Source organism: Tetrao urogallus (genome assembly GCF_951394365.1).
Source record: "Tetrao urogallus genome assembly, chromosome: 1".
Taxonomy (NCBI): Eukaryota; Metazoa; Chordata; class Aves; order Galliformes; family Phasianidae; genus Tetrao; species Tetrao urogallus.
The window spans coordinates 6,931,961-6,956,107 of NC_136813.1; the positions used below are offsets into that span (position 1 = coordinate 6,931,961).

At 37.4% G+C, this 24,147-nt stretch overlaps 1 protein-coding gene across 5 annotated transcripts in view; it reads left to right on the forward strand.

Annotated features, from left to right (window-relative positions):
* DLG2 (discs large MAGUK scaffold protein 2) overlaps positions 1 to 24,147 on the forward strand; it is a gene marked incomplete at both ends in the record, with an annotated part of 740,481 nt that overhangs the window by 522,277 nt on the left and 194,057 nt on the right. For all 5 annotated transcript variants that reach the window (XM_079537732.1, XM_079537733.1, XM_079537734.1 and 2 more), the window contains one exon: positions 14,307 to 14,409. In XM_079537732.1, the coding sequence (XP_079393858.1) occupies positions 14,307 to 14,409 (103 nt within the window). The remainder of the gene's footprint in view (positions 1 to 14,306; positions 14,410 to 24,147) is intronic.

Sequence of the window (24,147 nt, forward strand, 5' to 3'; positions counted from 1 at the left end):
AAATATGCACTGTCTTTGGGTGACCCTCTGGGTGCATACATTAGCCCCATAGTCAGGCTGCAAGGCCCAGACAATATCCACGACCTTTCTGCCTCACTTTTATACCTTCTCACTTTATGTGACATTGTGCAACACCCTCCAAGAGGAAGTATGAAAGATTGTGCTGAGGTTTTGACCCCCTGGAAACATAGAAAATTGAGTTTTTACTTCTCAAATGGCACATTTTTCCCAGTGCCACCAGGTGGCATCATAGGATAAGTAGTGGTGGAGATTTACTCAATGAAACGCTAAAACCTTAGGAAAAGCAGTGATAGATTTTTTTGTTTTCAGTCAATTGACAGGAAATGTTTAACTTAACTCAGAAAGAAGGCTGATAATACAAGTGCTTATTTGCAGGGAGACAAATTGAATCATATATAAACCTTGAAGGCAAATGGAAGAATAATAGAAAATGCTCTTTCAAATGGCAAAAACATTTCAAAAATTGATTTTTATTGTTACATTTATGAAAAGTGATTTTTTTTCCCCATAAAAAGAGACTTTTTAATGCTGATTCCTTCCTGCTATAATTCATTATACTCTTGTGAGTTATCTCCAAATTAAACATTATCCTTTTCACTTCTGAATGTCTTTAAAACATAATAATGCACACATCAGCATTGTATGTTCATCAGTACAACACAGTGTTCCTCTCTCTGATGTTGCCCTGCTATTAAGTATATGGTAAATAGTAATGAATAACATTTTGATTACCCAGTGACATCAAGGCTTTGTTAGGGCGCTGTGCACACACATTAACTTTTCAATCAGATGTGTATAACCCCTGGAAAACATTTCTAAATACCAGTGGAACTATTAACTCCATTTTATGGCAGTGGAAATGAGCCACCATTATGTTAATAGATTTGTTTAAAGCCAGGCAAGGAGTCTGGACCAAGACTAGATTCAGGGGCTGCTTGAACTCTGAACTAACCCCAGGTTCTCCATCTGTTAGGAAAATATGGTCTCTACTGTAAATAACATGGAATGCTCCTTGACACCATTCTTGCAATTTTAAATTCTACTTCCAATGCTAAAGAACATATTAAAATAGCAATGGGAAATCAGTGCTGTTTACCGAAAGTCATTTGCATGAGCACAATTTCCAAGAACCACAGCAAATGGCCACACATTGCACACATAGCCTGGCTGATAGAAAGCAGTACAGATCTCAGAAAAGAGGTATATAGTGAATGCATAGTTTACAGACACAACTTTAGCAGCAGAATTTTGAGGCTTGATGCACAATTTACAGAGAATAAGTTATAGCATGTTGCTCTATGAATTGCTATTCTGGCATTGTTTTTCTGTTTAATAATTTCCTACGAGACTGCACCAAGTCAAAAATGTGTATAAAGGAAAAAGATGAGGTGAAGTAAGAGCTGTAGAGTGGTAATACTGAGTATTAGCACTTGAATCTTAACTTCTGAGATGTCTGAATCTTGTGCCACTGGACAAGACTAGGTCTCAGATTAAGATCCCTGCATTTAGAAGTCTACATTCTTTCTGGATGTCCACTTCCCATTAAAATCATTAAGGGCAAGAGATTGAATCAGATGGCCAGCTAAGAAGTATCTAGAGCAAGTTGAATTGCTTTTGAGGCCTTATTGTCTGTATTGATTAGGTACCCACTGACTTCAAGCTTAAGGACTTACTACATATGTACTATATTTAGCTATCTTAAACCGAATCTCACATTTCATGTGTGTTTGCCCTTGCAAAAGATGTTTGTTTTTTCACCTTACATTGTCTTTGATCTGTTTCAGAGAAAAGTAGTATAAAATCATGGATCATAAAAAAGTATTAGTTGTATTTCATTCTCTTCTAGAAATGCTTTAGTACCTTGTCGTTCACAGCAGCAGGATTAAGTGTGGACAGTATCCTGAAAACAGGCAACAGGATAAAAGGTATTGCCTGCAAAGGAGCAACACATCCTGCTAGCCACCTTGAGGAAATAAAATGTGTTTCTTGTAGAACAATCTCTTAATAAAAAGAGGGAAAAAAAGCAGAAAAAGAACCAGCTTCACTGTGAAAATGCAGGCAGTATGCTCCTAATGCCAAACATTTTCACTACTGTCTCACCTGAACCAGGGAAATGAAATCAACCAAATTCTATATGATTTTCCCCTTGATACAGCATAGCATCTGTCATGAAGTATTCATATATGGGGAGGGATGATATCTTTTATCCCTGCAACTTCCTGAGATAGCTACATACTGGGAAAAGGGCTATCAGAGATATTCCATAGGGCTTTCTGTCACCTTATCATCTAGTTGATGATATTACGTATGGTAATTTGGCAACACTGATATTTCAATATCTTGCTACTTTACCGTGCCTGGTCTTTTACTCAAGGTTCTCCCTCGTAGAGAGAAGGTGATCTCTTATACCGATCCAGTTCTACCTTGTGTTTGTGCATCGTCCTGCTTTCATTTTTTGTGAGATGTTTGTTTTCCCTCTGAGCAGTTCAGACACTTCTCTTTCTACTTCATTGCTCCCACACAACTCCTACCCACTTGCTCACTCACATCTGTAGAAACAACAAAATATGCATTTAAAAAAAATAATGTTCAGCAATTTCTACTCCAAAATATGTGCATTTTGAGTAGGGTAGAGTGTAAGCACTCTGTGCCTATTTATAACAATATTTATGCTTCATTTTGCTGCAGTTGGAATTGACCTTCAGATTTACTTCCCTTACTTTGGTGCAGAGAAGCTTTCAGTTTTCTAATTTAAAACAGGTTTTTGCTCATGATAAAAGCAGTAAAACTAGTTGGGAAAAGAGTGCATTTTGTTATAAGACTTACTTGCAAAAGGCAATGACCTTACCCTTAGGATGCTTACTTTCCTGTGGTATTCTGGATGATACATAAAATGTTTTGAGAAGATCCAAAAATGAGTTAGCAATGGCAGTAGAGAGTCCTCCACTTATTTATGTTTATGTGTCATCTGGGGGCACAGCACTCTAGACTTCTAAGTGAAGGAACTGTGCAATGCATGCTTTATCTTGAGATACATACCCAGTGTTTGTTTTCATCTTAATGAATTAAAAACATTTCACATGGCAAAACTGAACTACCTGTATAACATTCCTGTACAATAAGAGATTTCATAGAATCATAAATTGGCTAAGAGTGAAAGGGACCTTAAGGCCCATCCAGTTCCAATCTTCTGCCATGGGATGGTTGCCTCCTACCAGCTCAAGCTGCCCAGGGCCCATCCAACCTGGCCTTAAGCACCTCCAGGGATGGAGCACCCACAACTTCTGGGCAGCAGTGCCAGGGCCTCACTGCCCTCAGAAGGTGACTGGACCCCTAAATAATGCAAGCTGGGTGTAAATGCCAATTTATGCTTCTGAAGATCCTGTATCTTATATATTTAAAGAAATGGCCTATCCAGGAAAAAAAAAAAAAAAAACAAACCTCATTTTTTCCCATGAAGTTTTGGACTCCATGTCAGTAAAACCAGCATTCTCCTTGACTGTAAAAATTCACTTCTGTGTTGCACTATGTCTATGTAAACAACATCATCCACAAATACTTACCCTTGGAGAATAAGAATAGAGCTGGTAGCAAACTCTTTGTCAGTCCTGTTGATAAACAACTATGATCTGATGGCTGGAATTTGAACTTAGGCATATTCAGCCTCAAAACAAGATGCATTTGTTTTGTAGTCAGGGTAAGTGGGTTATATTGCCATAGAAGCTCTTAGATTCGTCATTTTGGTACTTCGAAACAAAATGGATTACTTTCTAAAATACAAGTTTAATGGAATTTCTAGGGGAAAATTTACCACCTGTGTATCCTAGAATACTATGTGCATTAGGTGACTGTAGAGATCACTTTTGTATTTTATTAATCTAGGGATCTGTCATCCTTCTGGATTTCCCCTTTCCCCTACTTCTCCTTTTCACTCACTCCCTTTACCTTCTCATGATATTCAGCTTGTATTGCAATTGCCTTCATGCAGTTACTGTTTGCTTTCGTAGCTCTTTGATATTGCCAAGCCATATGATCAGAGCCTAACAATATACTAACAGTGCTTGTGAATAAGATATGTCTCTTTTTGCCAATTAGTTAGCTATCAAAGGTGTCAGTAGTGTCATGTAAAGTTAGTAAATTGGCCTAGACAGGAGCCTGTGTATTTTTGTAATGAAGAAATCATCAGTTGCCTCTAAAACATTCATTTTGTAATTGCCTCAATGAGTAGAAGTGATCTGATGCCAGACTGCTTGCTATTCAGCTCCTAATAATTTAAGGAGGAGTTCACATTCAGTTCAAACATTACTAGAAGAATTTGTTTTAAAACTGTCAAACAGAATTATGTCACATCTGATGTACTGAGGATTTGAGGTGAGAATCACAGCCTTTGGTGTACCCTTACTGTAAGCCTCACAAAGAAGGGAAACTAAAACAAGAAATTTGAAAGCCAAAACTGCTACTGCTGGATGAAATAGCTACATCCCTGAGCATTATTCATTCAGAGATTTGCCCCAGGCAGGACATCTGTCTTGTGCTTAAACAGACTAGACTTCAGGCATCATTCTGCTCTATTGCCCAGAATGTTTTGGGTTCTTGAGTGATTTAAAAAATCACCATATGACATGCAATGCATAATAATAGAAATTGGACATCCATTAAGTAGGATATTTGATGGATATCTGCAGTAATTCACTGGAGCTCTTCTTGGGGGGGGGGGGGGGGGGGGGGAGAGAGGATGGGAAGAAGAACTGAAGGGAGAGAGAGATGAAGAGATGCCCTTTTTCTAAATCACAGAATGGCCAGGATTGGAAGGGACCCTGGATCAATGATCATGAATCTCCAGCCCCCCTGCCACATGCAGGGCCACCAACCTCCCCATTTAATACTAGACCAGGCTGTCCAACAAGCAAGCCACCATATACTAACACAAAAAGGAAAAAGAAAACACCTACTGAAAGCAAAGGCTACTTCCTTTCCATTAGTTTAAAATACATGCTTTATTTGAAACTATGGCTCATCTTCTGCTCAAAACATCTATGTCACAAGACTATAATCTGCAGAATCACAAATTATATGAATGTTTTAATTCAGGTATTTTCAATTAAAAAAATAATAATTAAACTTAACACTGAACATTCCATCTAGAGCTGAGTGTACCAGCTGGACAAGCTACCACTAAACATTCATACATTGCCTTGTGGTCATTGGCTTGAATTCAGTATAGATTTGCTGTGACACAAGACAATGGCTGTCTCACAGCTCACAGGCCATATTACCATATTCTGTGGACATGGAAATACAGAAAGCCTGTCAAATCAGAGAAGTCACCAGGACAGATTGCCTAAGCAACCTTTGATATTGACTTACACTTTTTTGCCAGTACCTGAGTAATTTTTGCATGTAGGTTTCAGCTGGAGTGATCATTGTTATCATCTTTGTGTCACAAAACAATTCTTAAAATGGAAGATTTTACATCATTTCAGAAACAGGAGAACTGCAATAATTAGTTCTGCTTATATCATAGTTTGATGTGAAACAAGAACATTGTAGCATTATAAGCAAGATTAATCAATGACGGTTTAGCTATATCCATATTCTGGAAGGAATCAATCCTCTTAGGACTATGTGGAAACAAAGGTATATACAATACCTGCTACCATTAAGGGGGTTCCTAAATGACCCAGGATGAGAGCAGGAGACAAGAAAATCCAAGTGCTAAAAATGCAGTTAGGCAGGAAGAGGATTAATTCCAAAAGTTAGGAAAATGAATTGAAAGTAGCAGTCATGTGTAAAGTTAAAGCTGTAGGAGGGAGAAGGAGCAATTTGATATTTTATCAGTTTGGAGTAGGAAGATAGTAGTTGTAAAGAAGAGTGAATATGTGAAGGCAGACCTTTGGTGAGGAGATGACACTATTGAGATCCATGAGTCTAGCTGGTGGCAGAAATATAAGGGTATTTGAGTGACCAAGTGGGAGGATGGAAGGTAAAATAAGTAGTAACTAGGTTTAAATTTAAAATCTAAGCATACGGATTTTAGTTTAAATTGATATCCTTACTTATTAAGACTAAAGAATGTTTTGTGTATTAAATATATGTATTTAAAAAAATAGTTAATAAATTGTAACCTGTGCTTTTAGCTATTGTGATATTCGTATATGATATTTTTTATTCATAGTAGAAGTTGTGTGAATATGAAAACACTGTATGTCTTCATATGGACCATTCAGCAATGAGATAAAATGCTATTGATCACCTCATAATTGTGTGATCACATCAGTCCCAGCTGGTAATAGGTGGTAGCTATGTACTGAAACAAGTTTTATGTCCATTCAGGATCCAATGAGCCTGTGCGTCATTTTCCCATCCTACCATTTATTTCAAGCCCAATTTAAAGAGGTTACAAGAAATTCTGAGGTAACAGAGAGGATATGGCTTTTAAACTATCACTGCAGTAATTGTTTTCAGTGGAAATATTTTAGTCTCACAGTTTGCCAATCTGGCATCATTCACAAAAGCAGCTCTTCTATAAGGAAAACTTCTGTACAGTTTGGGTTAAAATGTAAATCTTTGACTCAGGCTATAGGCTTAACAGTTACCATTTGGAATGATTCAGGCAGCCTGGTGAGTCATAAAGCTTGTTGGTGCCTACTGTAAACAGCAGTGTGCGCAAGATACCACTTCAGTACCACAATATTTATTCCTGCTTCAAAGATGCAGTGCTTTGATACCACTCTCAGCTGGTTTCGCTGGCAGGAAAATGCATACTAAATGATATAGCTTGTATCCCCACAGTATTCCTTGTTTTCCAGACAGAGAAGAATTTGCCTCTAGAATGCCAAGCTCACCAGACCATAAAGACCAACGCACTTGAGGCAAAACTCGTAATTCTAAGGTAGCAAGACAAGAAAAATTGAAAAGGTCACTGAAAGTGCTGGCCCGTAAAAAGAGTGAAGGAGAACACAGTATTATACTTTCATTGGAGTTCAGTGTTACAGAACCACTGTACTAGCACGTCCAAATTATGCTATTTTCACTGGCCATTTAAAAATAAAATAATAATAATTAAAAAATTTAAAATGTAGGCATGGAAAAGGTTAGAAATGAGAGAAGTGAGAGAAAAGCGAAAGAAAGAGCCTGAAAATGTGCAAGAAGGAAAGCTGGGCCGTGAGAAAAGGGCTGCGTCAGCTCCCATGGCCGGAGCTGTCCGCGGTGCTGAGCGCACCATCCTGCGCTGCCCAGTGTGAGCCGCGCTTTGCTGAGGCGCATTGCTGTCCATCAGTGGGCGGTAATGGTTCGTAGAATCACAGAATCACCGACATTGGAGAAAGCCTCCGAGATCATCCAGTCCAACCGTCCACCTGCCACCTATATTTCCTCACTGAACAATGTCACCCAGTACAACATCTAAGTGTTTCTTGAACACCTGCAGAGAAGGTGATTCCACCATCTCCCTGGGCAGCCCATTTCAGTGCCTTGTCACTCTGGCAACATGCATGAATTTTTTAGAACTCCTGTCTTTTCCACTGGACTATATCAGTTGTGGAAGTGGTGTGAACCACTGTGTAGGATGATTATGCCACCTGCTTGTGAAGGAACTTCCCTAATTGTGTTCAGTACAGATAATAACTAAGCACATTTTCCAATGTTAACTGCCTTGCTAAAATATCTTGCTTACATCACCTAAGGAGTGGTGCTCTATACACTGTTTCCAAAGACTAAGCAGTTAGAGAATGCAGCTCAGATTTCCTTTCTTGTTAAGGAGTTGATAATACTTAAGTCCACGTGCAAAGTTAAGACAAATGATTATGGTTATTCGTATCTTGATGACATAGCATCACAAGTGGAAATCCTGGAAGTAAGAGTTGTCCTTATTCAGTTTGCTTCTCTTTGTTTTTTCAAAAGTGAGAAGTTCCGATTTCAACAGATTTAATCACAATTTGAAAAATATCTGCTATATTGTTCTCTAGTAAAGAAGTGTCTTTCTTTGCCATTTAATTTACCCTATAAAAGCACTGTGCAATATAACTGACAGTAAAATAAATAAATAAATAAATAAATAAATAAATAAATAAATAAATAAATAAAAAGAAACGAAACAAACTCCTTTATGTTTTCCTCACCAAAGGAGGGGTATGATTCCCTTTTCCTTTACAACTCAAAAAAAGATTCCAAGTGTTCATTTAATTACTGTACGAACATGAAATAAGATGGTTCAAGTAAACAAAATAGATATTTCACTAGTCTTCATTGTATTTGAATGACCTACATAAGAATCATGCTCTAGTTATTGTAACAGAAGACATCCAGACTGTTTCAAGTCTTTAAATGACACTGTTTAGAACTGAACCAATTTTTGTTAATATGGGATATTCAGATATTTTTAATAGACTATAACTCTTCCAATTTTGCAGGAGTATAATCTATTCAAAATATTAATCTTATCTTTCATTTAGATTGTGATTTGGAATTTAATGAAGTCAGCACTGTCTTAGACTGAGTCAATGAATGCTAGAAAAATTAGTATAATTCCTATGAACTATAGTTGCATAATTTTATTCAGATCAGTTTAAACCATAATCTTTCATTGCAGCACTTCTCTTCTTTTGTAAGCGTTCTAACCACTTTTTTGCTACAGAATGCAGAAGAGACAGACATCGGTACAAGCTGGAGGCTCTTCTTATTTCCATTATGTCAAAATCATTTTGGAGCTAGTCTTTGGAAATTGTGCAGTCAAAATCATTCTAGGCTAGGGCATCAAGACACGGTCAAGCTCAGAACAGCAGTGTTGCTTTGCTTATTGTATAATGCTTCTTAAAGCACCGTAACCCATAACCTTTTAATATGTATTAAAATTTCCTACTCACACTTGCAACTTTTCCTGGTATATTGTTTCATTTACTGATTATTCCTAACGTAAACAACAATGAATTATTTGAAAGCAGTAATTTAATGAGATTTTTTAAATTGCCATTAAATTAGGTCAGGCAAATATATCACTATACACAGTTGTTACAATTAAGATACTGTTTCAGAGGAAAAGGCAATATAGAACATTAGTTTTACCCCTCTGAAAGCTCTTTTTCATTTTGGCCCGAGGGTAAGAATTTGATTTAAATGTGTGAATTAATTGTGTCTTTCATGAAGAATTAATGCTCTTAAATGATTGTGCTCTTTTTTGACTAGAAGTTTGGGGACTTCATTATGTTTGCTTTTAAATATTGGGAAACAATACTTGTCAGGTCAGAAATTTAGTTAGTATCTACTCCTCTAACACTGAATTAAAGTCAGAGTAGGTAATTTAAAAATCATTAAAGTTAGAACTTCAACATTTATTATTCCATAGTGAGATCTTGTCACAGGCACCGGTGAACAATACAGTACGTAAACAGTCTCGTACTTGTCAATTAGGCAATAATTGTTTGATTTTATTCTGCAGTTGTATATCTATAAGGAGATCTCTATTTAGCAATCCAGCGTAGTAAGGTCGTTTATTTAGTGTTTTTTATCTAGTTTGTTTATTGTCTTGATAAAAAATTGCTGAAATAGAATTGATGTGTTCTTTTATCTCTGACATTCCTTTTCCACATTATTTTCATTTCAACCACTCAGACCTGAAAGTCCTCCTACACATTCATCCCAGCCCATGTCCTAATATGAAAGTGTACTTGATTTCAGAGAGTTTTAGTCATTATGATATGTAGTGTTTGCATCCTAAAAAATAATTTCTTCTAACAGGACCGAAGGGTAGAAAGAAATCAACTGCTATTTTAGTGGCTCTATTTTTTTTATTATTTTTTAACAAGTTGCCCTGGGAAGCAGTAGAATCACCGTCCTTGGAGATGTTTAAGAACAGGGTAGATTTAGTAGTTAGGGACATGGTTTAGTGGGCAGTACTGGTGGTAGGTGGACATTTGGACTAGAGGATTGTAGATTGTTAATAAGCATGTACTTTCTTTTCCTTTCATACATTCTTTTATCTATAGAAAGATTATTATAATTCATTAACGATTTTTAAAGCATGATGTTCTGTTAATACAACTTTTATAGACCACCACAGTGTTTTCACATTTTGCTTAAGAGAAATTTGCTTTCACAAGTTTACAGTCCTCAAGCTTAATCCTAAACAAACTGATTTCTAATGCTGCTAATGCTAACCAGTGGCATCATATCCTTCTCACCAGCTCAGGAGCTCAGGAATTCAGGAATGTTCCTCAGTGTTTTCCTTCAGTTCATACTGCATCTTTCTCAGGAGTCTCACAAGGACTCCAGATATTGAGGAAAAAGAAAAAAAAAACAAACAACAACAACAACAAAATCACAGAGATAAAAGGCTAGCATATTATTAAAGATAACTTGGCTTCAAAATTGTCTTTTTCAGAGACACCGGCTCCAGGCTGAGGTTTTTTTATGGCATGACATAGACAAGATTCTCATCAGGCCTCTAGAGACACCAAAGCTATGACTAAAGCACTGACTAAATGAGTAACTGTAGTGCTGATGTGCCTATGCTCAGCATTAAATGTCACAGTACTATTCCTAAGTAAAGGTAGGGCACAAAACCTCTTGCTTTCACAGCAAGAGTCTAAATTGTGTCTCATTTGTGGAAGTTTGTGTTCTCTACAGAGGTTGTAGACTAACATATAACACTATGCTTGTCTTTAGGCATTGTCAGTATCATTCGTTACAACATAAATGATTTTGTGGCGCTGAAAACTCTGATTCTCTCAGTTCTTCTTTTAGAATGTATGCAATTATTTCCTCTTTTGATGTTATATCAATATTTTTGCAGGATTCTATTTCTAGTTTTCCATCCACTAAACTTGAGGTTCACATATACAATCCTGATGGATTATTGAACCTTTGGTTCATTTTTTGGAAAGATTCCACCAGGCATTTTCACAGCCATTGTTTTCAAACCAGAAGATGAGGACTCTTTTATTGGAGAAACTGTGGAATTTATAATCTTACATTTGCTTCATGGTCAGCATTTCTTTTCAGGGGCATAAGAGAATTACTTCTAAGTGAAGATTTTCACTTTCCTGTACACATTCTTGATATAAACTGTAAAAATAATATCAATTTTGAACACTTAAATAACAGAAATGTAGACATTATCAGATTATCAGCGTATAGTGCTTTTAAATACATAAGCCAAATATGCTAATATTTGGCAAATCCAGAATATTTCGTAGAAATACTGAGTAATTGTCACAGCTTACCTTCAGTTGGTAGATTGTAGCAACATGGAGATCCATACATATCTGTTCTCAAAATTATTATGTTCTGTCACAGATATTTGCTTTCAATGTTTATTTAGATATGGTGGTCTTCCAGCCTATACTATTACCTTGTAGCAGCTACTCCAGTGTTCCTTAAAGTGTCTTATCTCTGTGTATACTCTATCAGTCATCCACACTCCTGTCTGCTGAAAATCCTTCCCTTTGGTACTGTGCTGCCTCCCGTGCCCTTCCTGTGCTGCTCCAAAGGGTCCCCAAAGGGACAGGTGTGCGGATGAAGCAGGCATAATCAGCACAGTAGTGGCATTCATACCCTCTACTGTGAAATTCACATACAGGCACAGGAGCTCAAAAATTCATTTATTTTTCTGTGAGGCAACTTATAATTCATTTCCTCTTTCACATCATTATTGTCATTATACAATATGCACGAGGATATGAGTAAGATAAGATTTAAATAGGTTATGTTGTTTTGGTATGCTGTTTCCACATTTACTTGTCTCCTTTCTGAATCTGAAGATAAGGTAGTGTATATTCATTTTTTATAACCATAAAAGATTGCAACAGATCATGCTTCTCTAAAGTTCTGCATATTCTATAGCTATGAATGACATTGGAATAATATAGGCAAATGAAATTCAAATCATTTTTTCATTATATTTTTTTTAAAGGAATGAGAAGAAATCCATTTTGCAAATATAATGGGGAAACATTAAGTGATCATCAAATTGTGAAACTTAAAAAGTATTTGGGGGAATGAAAGATTAATTGCTTAGGAAAAAAAAATGTGTTTTTTTTCCTTCAGTATTATCAAGAAAAAAAGAAAAAACTATAGAAGATTGTATTTGTTATACAAGTCTAATAAGCAAATCTTTAGGTCTTATAGAACAATGTTTTCAGAAATGTGAAAGCTCAGCTAGACAATTACATATCTGCATTTAGTCAGCAGTTCTATGGCATAATGCAGTCTTCTTGGAATCTAGTGTTTTTAGATAACTACTATCACACATCAGATTGTCAAAGTCTAATATTTGAAATAGTTTTCACATATCAGTAAAGACTACTACAAGTTCTTGACAGAGAGAGTGGTGAGGTGCTGGAACAGGCTGCCCAGAGAGGCTGTGGATGCCCCATCCCTAGAGGTGTTCAAGGCCAGATTGGATGGGGCCCTGGGCAGCCTGGTCTGGTATTAAATGTGGAGGTTGGTGGTCCCTTCCAATCCTGGCCATTCTGTTGTTCTGTGATACTTTTTTTCATGTAAATAATAATTAAATATGTGTTCAACCAAAATAAATAAATAAATATATATATATATATATATATATATATATATAAATAAATCAGGTTCTCTGAGATTTAGTGAAAGACAGCAAGATAAAACAGGCCAGTTTGAAAACACAGTTTGAAAACATAGTTGATCAAAATAAATGAACAGCGGTAATTTGTAAACTTCTATGTAATAAGATTTATTTTTGCAACAATTAAAATGTTGTCAAAATCTAAATAAAATTAACTTCATATTTTCAGTAAATTCTTAGCCATTTTGTTTCAGTATTTGATAAAAATAAAAAAAAAGGTCTCTTTGCCACAAAATCTATGACATCGCTCTCTTTTTATCCCTTTATTTCATTTTCGTTTTCTCCTTTCTTTTCTTGAGCAATTGGAAATGGATTTCTGTCCTGCTGATGTTTGTGTGCCAAATGTTTCTTGTTCTTCACTGAAATGTTATGATGTGTAAATCTTTAAAAAGTGAGGAAGAAAGTCAAATAAATAAATTAATTAATAAAGCAAATGCATTAAATAACCACAAATACTTCACTACAGCCAAACAGTAACAGCCCTGTTGGAAAGCAAGATTCACATTACTGGAGCATTTAATAATCTTATACATCAAATCTGTCTCTTCTTTGGGATGCTGCTGACAAAGCATTTAACTCCACATCTACAAATCAAAAAAGTTTTAAAGCTATCCCATATTTTTGGAATGGTTTCCCTACTTTGAGAACTCTGTTAAACTTCCACTGCTCATGCAGCACAATATAAACATTAGATAATCCTCCACTACGAGGACAGGCTGAGAGAGCTGGGGCTGTTCAGCCTATAGAAGAGAAAGCTCCAGGGATATCTGAGTGTGGCCTTCCAGTATCTAAAGGAAGGCTGTAAGAAAGAAGGGGACAGACTGTGTAGCAGGGTTTGTTGTGATAAAACAAGGGGAAGTGGTTTCAAAGTAAGAGAGGGGAAATTTAAATTGGATGTAAGGAAGAAGTTTTTTACAGTGAGGGTGGTGAGGCACTCAGGTTTCCCTGAGAGATGGTGGATGCCCCATCCCTGGAGATATTCAGTGTGTGAAGTTGGACTGGGCTCTGAGCAGCTGATGGAGCTGGAGGTGCCCTGCTCATTGCAGGGGAGTTGGAATAGATGACTTTTAAGGGCCCCTTCCAGTTCAATTGATTCTATGAAATAAGAGAGGCTCCATGAAAATACCTACTGATGTCAGATTGGAAGAGGTAGCAAAGCTCTCCCTGCTCACAGCTCCATGCAAGATAGGGCTATATTTCTAGGCAACAGGAGAAAAAAAAGGTTGCTCAAATTTCAGTTCTCGTAAGTTCTCTGATCAGTGTTTTTTGGTTAGAGTTGCTTCATGTATTTCCAGGTTTCCCTGAAGCTACAGAATGGGCTTTTAAGGTCTGGCTGAAGGAGCAGTTTCTTTGCCTGCAATGTTCTCCAACACTGTAATTTACTGTAAACCTTATATTTAAAAAAAAAAATTCATTAGGAGGCCACCAAAAATAAACTCAATAGAGGAGAAAACCCCAAAAGAGGTGATCAGATAATAGGAATGACAGAGGAATGATAGAAATAGGGACACCAGTGTGTGCCATATTAGTGCAGATCCTCACGTGCAGTCATAGTTAGTATCCTCTCTGCATTTCTGAGTTTGTACCTTCACTTTTGCATCTGAGCAAGCATCAGGTGTTTAAATAAAAGCCTTGGTCTTTCTGTCTAGTGTCAAACTACTCAGATCTGTTGTTTGCATTCCTTCTGTAGGTGAATGGCATCGATCTTCGAGGTGCTACCCACGAGCAGGCTGCAGCTGCACTCAAAGGAGCAGGGCAGACGGTAACAATCATAGCACAATACCAGCCGGAGGGTAAGCAAAATAATAAACTTAGAGACATATGGTAAAAGATAAGTGCATAAATTAACCCATTTAAAAGGATGAGGCTGGTGTAGGTAGTGCTTTTCCCAGCTATCATCAGAAATCATCTGGACTGAAAATTCAAGTGGCAATTCTAGTCGTAAGAAGTTACTCTATGTTTCTCACAGACTTTGCTTTTAAAAACGTTGTATGCAACTATAAGAACGATCTTTAAATGTGCATGTAGTAAGTATTCAAGACTTAGCTATCAGTTTATTTTTGTTACTGTTTGTTCTACATTCTTTTCTATTTTCTTTCTGGAGACAGATAGTGAAAAAGCTAAGCATGAGCACAAATGCCAGGAAGATCTGAGTCTGCTTCAGACAGCCGGGTTGGAATTAAGCAAAGATTAACTGTTCCTACCAATTGCATAGAGTCTCTCTACTACGTGACTGTGTCCTTCTGCTTCCAGGAAAATTAGTCCAGATAATAAGTATTTATGAGAGAAAATCACTGCTTTTTAAATAAAAGCATCAATAAGGAAGTTAGCAAAATATAAGAGAATTGAGTGTGTGATTTACCTCATCCAGATTTTGATGTAAAAAATTTAGCTTTCTAGCATTTAACCTAGTTTCAGTGGGTTTGATCGATTTTGTGAGTCCAGAATTAAGTGAGAGAACTCTCTACCTTTGTCCATGAGCTTTCCTGATTCAACTATTCAGGACTGTGGAGGATTTCATGAAAGGACTATTACTTTCTGATAGGAGCAAAATACAGTTTTTCTCTACATTGGCTGTCACTGTGAAACATTGCTTGGCTGAATTCTACACGTACAGGTGTCTGTGAAGACATGCTGGTACCACTTTATCAGTTTTCAGTAGATAGTTCTAGCTAAATTTAGAAGTCCCATTAGAGCCTGCAAACACAAGCGGTTAATTCTGCCTAATTGCACCGTGCCTAGGGAACATTAAGGTCTCAGGTGAAGCAGTACAGTTCTAATAGCAGGTTCGGCTTGGCAGATTTTTCAGAGGAAAAGAGGAGATGAATTACTACTGCCAGAGTTTATGCAACATGATACCTTCTTCTGTTTCTCTGAGTCCCAATAATAGCAGACAAAAAACAGCTGGTATTTCTCAAACTTGCAATTGTGCTAGAGATCTGGTATCGTGCATCTGTTTATGGCTTATCTGCACTTGAGTCACCAAGCAGAATAAATTAGTCCATACTAAGAAAAGTGCAGAGAGAGCAAATGGAATCTCAAATATGTATCCTTAGTTAAATAAACAGAATGTATTTGTATATAAATGCATAAGCAATAATCTGAGCTATTTTAGAGAAAAAGCATTGAAAAGCAATTCCATAACAGATAGCTATCCACACGGATTCTGAATACAGCCATGTTCCCATTAGCTGTGGCAGTCATGTTTGCTGTCTAGTGATATTAAACTGCAATTATCACCATGGTGTCAGACTGCTTGTAGCAATCACTGGTATTTCAGAGTTGTTCTAAGCTACTGTTAATACACAAAGCATGCATTACTTGTCAGATTTTTCCTGTTATATATGAATTTCTAGTTGACGTGCTGCTCCTCTATATTCTACCAGATCTGTACTATGTCAAATTCAGTTTTAGTGAACATGCAATTCAAATGACAGTGACGACACGCACCAAGTATTATATTACATATCCATTCATTTTTCTCCTATAAAGCGACTCCATTCCCCACAACCCCTGTTGAGGGCAGACTAGTCCCAACCACATGAGATGTCAGCAAACCACTGCCAGTTTTTGATTCACCCAAAACACTGAAGATACACTGAAGAGAATGGAACTGGAAGAACAGGGACCAAAGTGAGCCTTTTTGTAGGAAATGATTGATTTTTTTCAGGTAAACTGTTGGTAACCATCCAGCTTATTGTATTGACTGCTGACGTACTGCATTTTAATTTAGCTGTGCAGATAAAGACGTGAGATGAAGTTTTTCTCTCTTAAGAAAATCCCTAGCAGCAAAGGAACACGAAACATTTTACAGTGCTGTTTAAGTAGCCTACACAGAAAATTACTTACCGTTTTACAGATCATACAGAGAGGCAGGCATTTTATATCAGCATAAATATTTGTTTTATTTCAAAGACCTGGCACAGTTTATTTCTCCTTTCTATGTAATTTACACTATTTATACTATTCATTCTACCTTTCTTGAAGCATTTATTGAAACACAGTCTTAAAAGACCTTAAAACTGTACAGTTGTGCTTCTTTCAGGGACTCCTCATTTTGAAATGCTTTCAAAACTGGCAAAGCCCCTAAGTAGTTTGATTTTTCCATTTCCATGTGGGAAGTGCTGAGTTGTTTTTACTATGGCTTTGGGTTTTTTTTTGGAGAGCAAGGAACAGCCATAGAAATGTGAACCAATATCTTTTTTATTTTTTTCTGGCTTATTAAGGCTTTAGATCTTGTTGCAAATGAAAGCAATTGGTGAAATCTTTAGCTATTGATATTTCAGGTACTAAGTGGTAATGATTTAAGTAGCAGGCAATAATATAATACACCTGATGATTAGGAATTAAATGGAAAAGCTTACATTCCAATAATGTAGTTTTCCTGCTGTTAAGAAAAGCCTACAGCATATTTATCTTGGCAATATTACAAAGCATCCACAACAAAATGATTTTCTTAGCTGTGGGAAGAAGATGAGGATAATACTGTAGAAATACATTTCAACATTTGCATTTTCCTTTCCTTGTTTCAAACAGTCAAATGTTTATCTAAGCCTCAAAAGAACTTCCTTCACAGTTATGTGTATACATTTGGCAGCCAATCTCACGAGAATTGCAAGTCCTGCAACAATCCAGCGCTTGCCATCAACTTGAGTAGCTCTTCCTCTTGATGTTGAGGCACCTGGGTTTCATGTTCTATCTGGAATAAACTAATGCAGAGACTAACACATAAAACATAATATGGTTGTTTATCTGAAACGTGCTGCGTGTTCCTCAGATAAAAGTGCTTGGAAGTAAGAGAAAGTTCTGTAAAAATGTACATACATAGTAAACAAAGGGATATGCAAGCAGTGATTTGCATGACAAGGAGGTGAATGGAACTGCTAGGGTTATCATAAAGAACTGAGAACTTCTCATCAGTTCCTCTGCTCCTTAATTCCTGTTCTCTTCATGTACGTTCACTGTCTGTATTTCCCTCGTCTCTCCAAAAAAACCAGAAGAGACAAAAGAGAAAGTCCAAACAAATGCAAATTATATGAAATTGTTTATGGCAAGTTTATTAGAAGCAAGATTGAAAAATCAGAGCTCAGCAGTGAGAGTACATGGTTACAGCTGTAGGAACAATGGCCAGAAAGTGGGGCTTTTGAGTCACTTCTTACTTGTATTTTAAAAACTGAAAATAATACATGTACTGTTATCATGTATGGAGTAAATGGTGGTCTACTAACACTGAGCATCCTAACTTCTAATTATTATTGCAAGTGTAGTTCATAGGGAGGTTTATGTGTGTATTTGAAATAAGCACACAGTCCTGCAGGCTTCAAAAGATGGCTTCTTCATATTCATGTGCAGCTCATGTGTTCTGCACGTGTCTGAAATGAAATTAAAGAGAATTCAAGGACCAAAGCCTAACATGAAAAAAAAAATTATAAAAGTAACCTGTCCCTCTAAATTAACTTAGCTCTCCGATTTTTAATTTTCTTGGAAGCAGTTTCACTCTTCTCCCTGCTTTGTGACTCGTCATCAGAGGGCAGAGCAGTGCTCTCTATATTAATCAAGTAATTAGAAATTAAAATGGGAACATATACCACAAAGGGAAGCACTTTTTATATTTCCACATTTTTACACAGGACATATTTTGATTTTAGGCAAGAGTGGCAGATTACAGCCCAGTATAGATGGAGTCAAGAAAAAATGCATTTTATCAGTGAAACTAAAATACTAAAGATGAACTAAAGGATGAATTTAAGGTAAAATAGAGATGAATTGTCCTGTAAGATACAGTTTGAGAGTTGGGCAGAGTACTGAACTCTCCCTGAACCTGCTATAAAGCTTTAGTGCACATCTTTGCCTCAAATATCCACATTTCTTCCTGTTTCCTCATTCTTTCCCATTAGAGCACTGTAAAAGGGATAGAGTTCAGCCCTAAGACTTTTGCTAAATACTTGGTATTATTGGTCTGCAAGCTGCCTTGTGATACATTGCAGTCTCACTGCAGCTATTCCTTCACAGCCCTCTCTGGAAAGCTGGTAAACCAGTCAGAAGTTCCAGGTGATCTCAATCTTTCAAGCAAGCCAATGAACTTACCTTCTTAACAGCGTGCATATAGGGAAAACATTCATCAATTAAACCTTAATTAGACCAGCTGACAATGAAGAAGTTAAAGAGTAGTTACAATGAGTGAATTTCTGCTTTATCACCTTTTGAGTAAGCTGTTGGCTGCTTGCTCAGTGTCACTGAGATTTGGTTGGGAAGCCAGTAACAGAGAGACGCTGTGATGGGTTGTGTCTGTCTCTGCAGACATGAGCTGTGGAAATCACTGGAGAGCTGTATTTAGAGTTATAAGCATCCTATGGCTGCAGTGGTAATAAATTCACCTTTCTGTTCTTTTGTTCCTAAGCCTTTGAGGCACGCACAGTGTGTTGTAGCTTCAATAAGCTGCAATGGCTTTTAGAAAGTGTGCTCCTTGCCTTATGCCTTCCTCAGAACTACTGATGCATGAAGCCTGTTCTTTTTAAAATCTGAGAGTAAAAATCCAGAGTTCACTCCTGCAGATCTCTTTCTGAGCACTTGGGGATGTTTTTTAGCTCCTACCTCCATTCCATTCTCTTTTCTTGCCTGAAAAATATAACTGTTCATCTCCTGCTTTGTTAAAGCTGTCACACATAGTTTTGTTCCACGTGCTGCAGAAATAAGGTAGTTACAAAATACGTGGGAAGAATAAATATTTTTATTTATTTTCTTTCTATAGATTTCCTCTCTACTTTGAAATGTGAACACTCATATTAAAGGCCCCTTTACTTGGCTGTTGAAAACTAATACGTGGATAAAACTGCATTACAGCAGTTGGCTTTCATCTAGAATCCCTGTATCTAATTACCAAAGAATGCAAGACATTAAGATTATATTTCATGCACACATACTAAAAAATATAACATAAGCTAGGAAAGGCTATGCAGGATCTGACCAAAGGCCCATTTGCTGAGGATCATGTATCCAACAGTGTCAGCTTAAGGAAACAGGAAAGAAGGGACAAGGACATAGTGAAGGTGACAGGAGGGGCTTGACAAATACTCTCCTCATCTAGCTGGAATACATCCTTGCTGTAAAGATTGATAAAAGCAAAGGCTTAGATGCATGTTTCTTTGGTTATCTTGCTGAAGCTCAGTGAGAGAATACTGTTGTGCATTTCTTAAGATAGGAGAATTTAGGAGGAAGAAATCATACAAATGTACAGGAAGCTGGACATTAGGGCTGTATATACAGGACACGTTGCAACTCTTGTCTGAGAGGTTACGTTTTTTTTCAGTTGGTTGGTTGGTTTTTAACTTACTAGCATCAGAGATGTCAGTTGCACTCTTGAGTTGTATTTTCAGATCCTAACTTATTGATAATAGTTGACACCGGACCAGAATCAGCTTTGTTGGAGGTTGCACTCTCATTCAGGCAGCAGTGTCAGGGCTCCTTTTTACAGTGGTGTCTCAAACTCTCCAGCTTTCCCTATTAACTGATATGGGGTTGTTTCTTAACCAAATTACAGAACTGTAGGCTCTTTTCTCCAGCTGTTAAATGTCAACCCTCTGCTTCCTGACTCTCCATGAAATGCCCAGTGATGAGAGCCTAGCCAGCCTGCAGAAGATGCCAGAAAATTAGTTTTCCTAATATTTTTTAACACATCGTTCTTTGAAAGGAGTGCAGAAGTTCTCTGAGCAACAAAGTGCTTCTTTGAACCAGAGGTTTCTATATAATTTAAGGTATTTTGCAGTATCATGCGGCTGCAACACAGAACTTCAGATATTATATCAGATGAGAGGAAATGTTTGTAATCTCCAAACTACAATTGGCACTTACACTAATCCTTCAGTGCTCAAGGTTACGTCAGTAGTTAATGGTCACAGTTGGATGCTGTCATTAGTGTTTGCTGCTTTTGTTACTTCTGACTTCTGATGTTGTAAATGCAGCTGTGGTAAATGGCCATGTAAGATAGGTAGACTAGATACTGATTTTGCATCTAATACCATATGTTACTGAGAATATACTCAGCGAATCGTGAGGCCCTGGCACAGGCTCACAAAAAAGAAAAGCTGTGGATGCTCCATCCCTGGAGGTGCTCGGGACCAGGTTGGATGGGGCCAAGGCAACCAGCCCAGAGCAGGAGGTTGGAACTGGGTGGTCTTCAAAGTCCCTTCCAACCCAATGCGTTCTGTGGTTCCATGTGGTTAGCTGTAGTCCCTGTGTGGGATGGCAAGGTGGTTCTAGGGTTCCTCAAAGGCTCTTTTAAAATCACATCTTTGTAGGATGCTCCTGAGACACGTGAAACTTTGTATTTTAATTCCTCTGAAAACTAAAAATCATTCTCAGCGCCATAATGGAGTGCGCCTCATCCAGCATTGAATGACATGCTTTTTAAAAATCTATTTTTTCATCACTTTTTGCTTTGAGTACAATAACCAACACTTACTGTGTCAGAAAAACATTATGGATTTAATTTATTTTCTTAATGTTTTCCTGCAGATCCATTAATACTGATGATATTACTTGAAGCTTTAAGCTTTTATGATCTAAATGCTATGATTTGGGGTATGTGGGAAATGTGACCATAACTGTCTGCTAGATTGCAATTGCTTCTCCCATATAGGCTCCTAGGCTTGCTCCATGCCCATCTTCATAAATGTTTCATTTTAAGTACTTATTTCATAATTTAGTCACATTTAGCTTGTTTCTATCAAGAAGCTTTACATTTCCTTAAATAGTATATTCTTTAAAGTTGTCTGTGTCAGCACTAAGAAGTAGTGCATGGAAAATGAGATTTCCCTTCAAACTTGTCTTTTCTTGTTTTCATTTCACATGTGAAAGCTTGAAGTCACGATGGCTTGTTTCCTGTATTTCCATTTGAACTTCACTTAGTGCAGTGTGCTTAGTTTCTCATTGTTCATATGTAGCTTTATCTGCTTAATTTTATACAGAAAAACAGTCTATCTGTTAAAACCTCATACTGGAGATTATAAATTGTTTTCTGTTAGCAATTGATGAATCTCAGTAATATCCCCTTCTCACTGTTTTAATGAGATAACTATAAAGTCACAAGTTAGTTTCATTCGGAACACAAATAGCGTCAATTTATTTTGTAACAGCTCTTATGTTTGCAGCTGCTAATTTTACTCTGAAGTACGGATTGTAGTTTCTTCTAATTTCTTTCCCCTTTTTTAGAGGGCTGGGCTGGAATTCTTATTTTTGACCTTACACTGAAAACAAAAACTTGCATCTCTCATTCATTGCTATATACTGGCTTTGGAATAATTCCTTGTTCTCCCCTTCCCTTTCTTCTTCTAGTGCCTAACTGCTTTTCATTTAGAACAAATGTATTCCATCTAAAAAAGCATATGTTTTGTGTCTTCTTTCTTTTTTACTTTTTAAGCAGTAAATTCTACCAACACTTTTGCCATGTTAGATCTTTCACAGTAACATCCTTTCACACTGTGTGTATTTCAGGGGCTCATATTTATTTCCAACTTTATATTCTAATAGTATTGCCTTCTTTCTCTGACTGATTTTTGGATTTTACAAATACATGGTTGAGCTTGATGCTTTGTTTTTTTGTTACCTTCGGCATCACTTGTTTATTGTCTTTAATTGTGTAATTCTGTACAGTCATTTGTCAAAATGCTGATCAAGCAAAACAGTTTGGTTTCAAATTAAAAGCATGTTATTCTGAGGTTTTCTGGAGGACTGCTCTTGAATTTGTTAAAAAGTAAAAAGCAAAACAACAACAACGACAAGTATGGCTTTCAAATCTCTACTGTAAACTTCAGGGTATGTGTACTGCAGTTTTTACTTACAAACAAATGGAAGATAGAATTTCTGGCTTCCTTTTCTCTGCTTGTGAAACATCAGAAAGGGCAAAACTAGGAGGGAATTGAGCTCTCTGATAATAAAGGAGGAAGGTTTCCCAAAGCATCTAGGAATTGCAGTGTGCTTCTGGAGGTCTCTCATGCTGAGAAAAGCCTGCAAATCTGAGACCATGAATGCTGTTATAGTAACATCATTAAATAGTGCAGAATGTGAAAGCATATAGGATATTTTCTAAGCCCAGTGCAATGCAGACCTTCAGGACAAAGCTCATAGTGAGGTCACTGCAGGTGCAAGGGACAGCCTTCCACAGATTAGCAGAATGGTTGGGGTGGGAAAGGACTTCTGGGTCCATCTGGCCCCACTCCTGCCCCAGCAGGGTGCCCAGGGCCATGTCCAGGTGCCCTTTGGAGATCTTCAAAAAGGGGAGCACAGCTACTCTGGGCTGTGCTCAGTCAACCACACAATACTTTTTTTAAAAGTATATCATTCCTGAAACATTCAGGGATTTCCTTTCTGGTGATATTATGGAGCTATGCAAATCTAAATTAAAGGGCAGGGCTTTTTTTGTTTTGATTTTGTTTTTGTTTTGTTTTTCAATTTAATGGGGCCATTGCCTAGGCTGGTTTCCTAAGGACTGTCTGTAGGCAATAAAGGCATACATGTTTCTGAGGTCATACAGACTTTTAGGATGAGATTTGTCTCTTCTCCAGATATACAGTGAACCTAAGTTAGACTTGATGAAGAAAGCTACAGCCAGGTTGGATGGGGCCCTGGGCAGCCTGATCTAGCAGTCAGCAGCCCTGCCCATGTCAGTGTGTTGGAACTGGATGATCTTTGAGGTCCATTGCAACCCAAGCCTATCTATGAGTTAAATTTTTCTGACATCCCTGGGAAGTGGCTCCTGGAAAAGTGTTATGCAGAGCAGGAGTTGCTTCCCCAGCTCACCAGCTGAACTGCTAATGGAGCCAGAAATAAATTCTTAGAGCACTGTGCCCTTTGTTTTGGTCACTAGACAATACTTTCTCTCAGGAATCATTTTTGAGGCAAATTAGTGCAATCATTTTGATGGAGGGAGAAAAAATGGTAAAATTACCGACAACTTAAAATGGGGATTCTGGTGTAAAATTAACAGAAGTGAGATTTTCAAGGCAGATAGGAGATTTAAAGGCAATATATTTACTTTTATTTTGACTTTTAGGTAAATCAGTTGATTTGTTGTTTCTGCCTCTGGGTGAGAACGATGGCAGAATGTGAGAAATAAATAACAAAGCAGAATTTATTCAAGCAGGAGGAAAGGGTTACATAGAAGATCTCTCAGTGCTGCCCCCACAGGCGCCGCATTTTTAATTCCTTCATTGACAGCAGTAAACAAAACCAGTAAACACCCTGCTGTGTGTGCATTCCTGCCTCTCATCTCTGTTTACTGAGAGTGATACCATGAGATACCTAATGAAAGTACAGACACTGATTGTGGGTGCGCTGAATGGATAGGTAATTGTTATGAAGCACAGAAATGCCAATGAGTAGCATTTTGCTCATTTGAGCACGCACAAACATATGTGCACACCAGGTATTAGAGCCTGGAATTTGGGGTTACCAGGGCCAGATTTTAAGAGATGCATTGGATGCCTTCAGTGGATTCATTCCCAGCTGTCGTATGCCACACGTTCTTACACTGT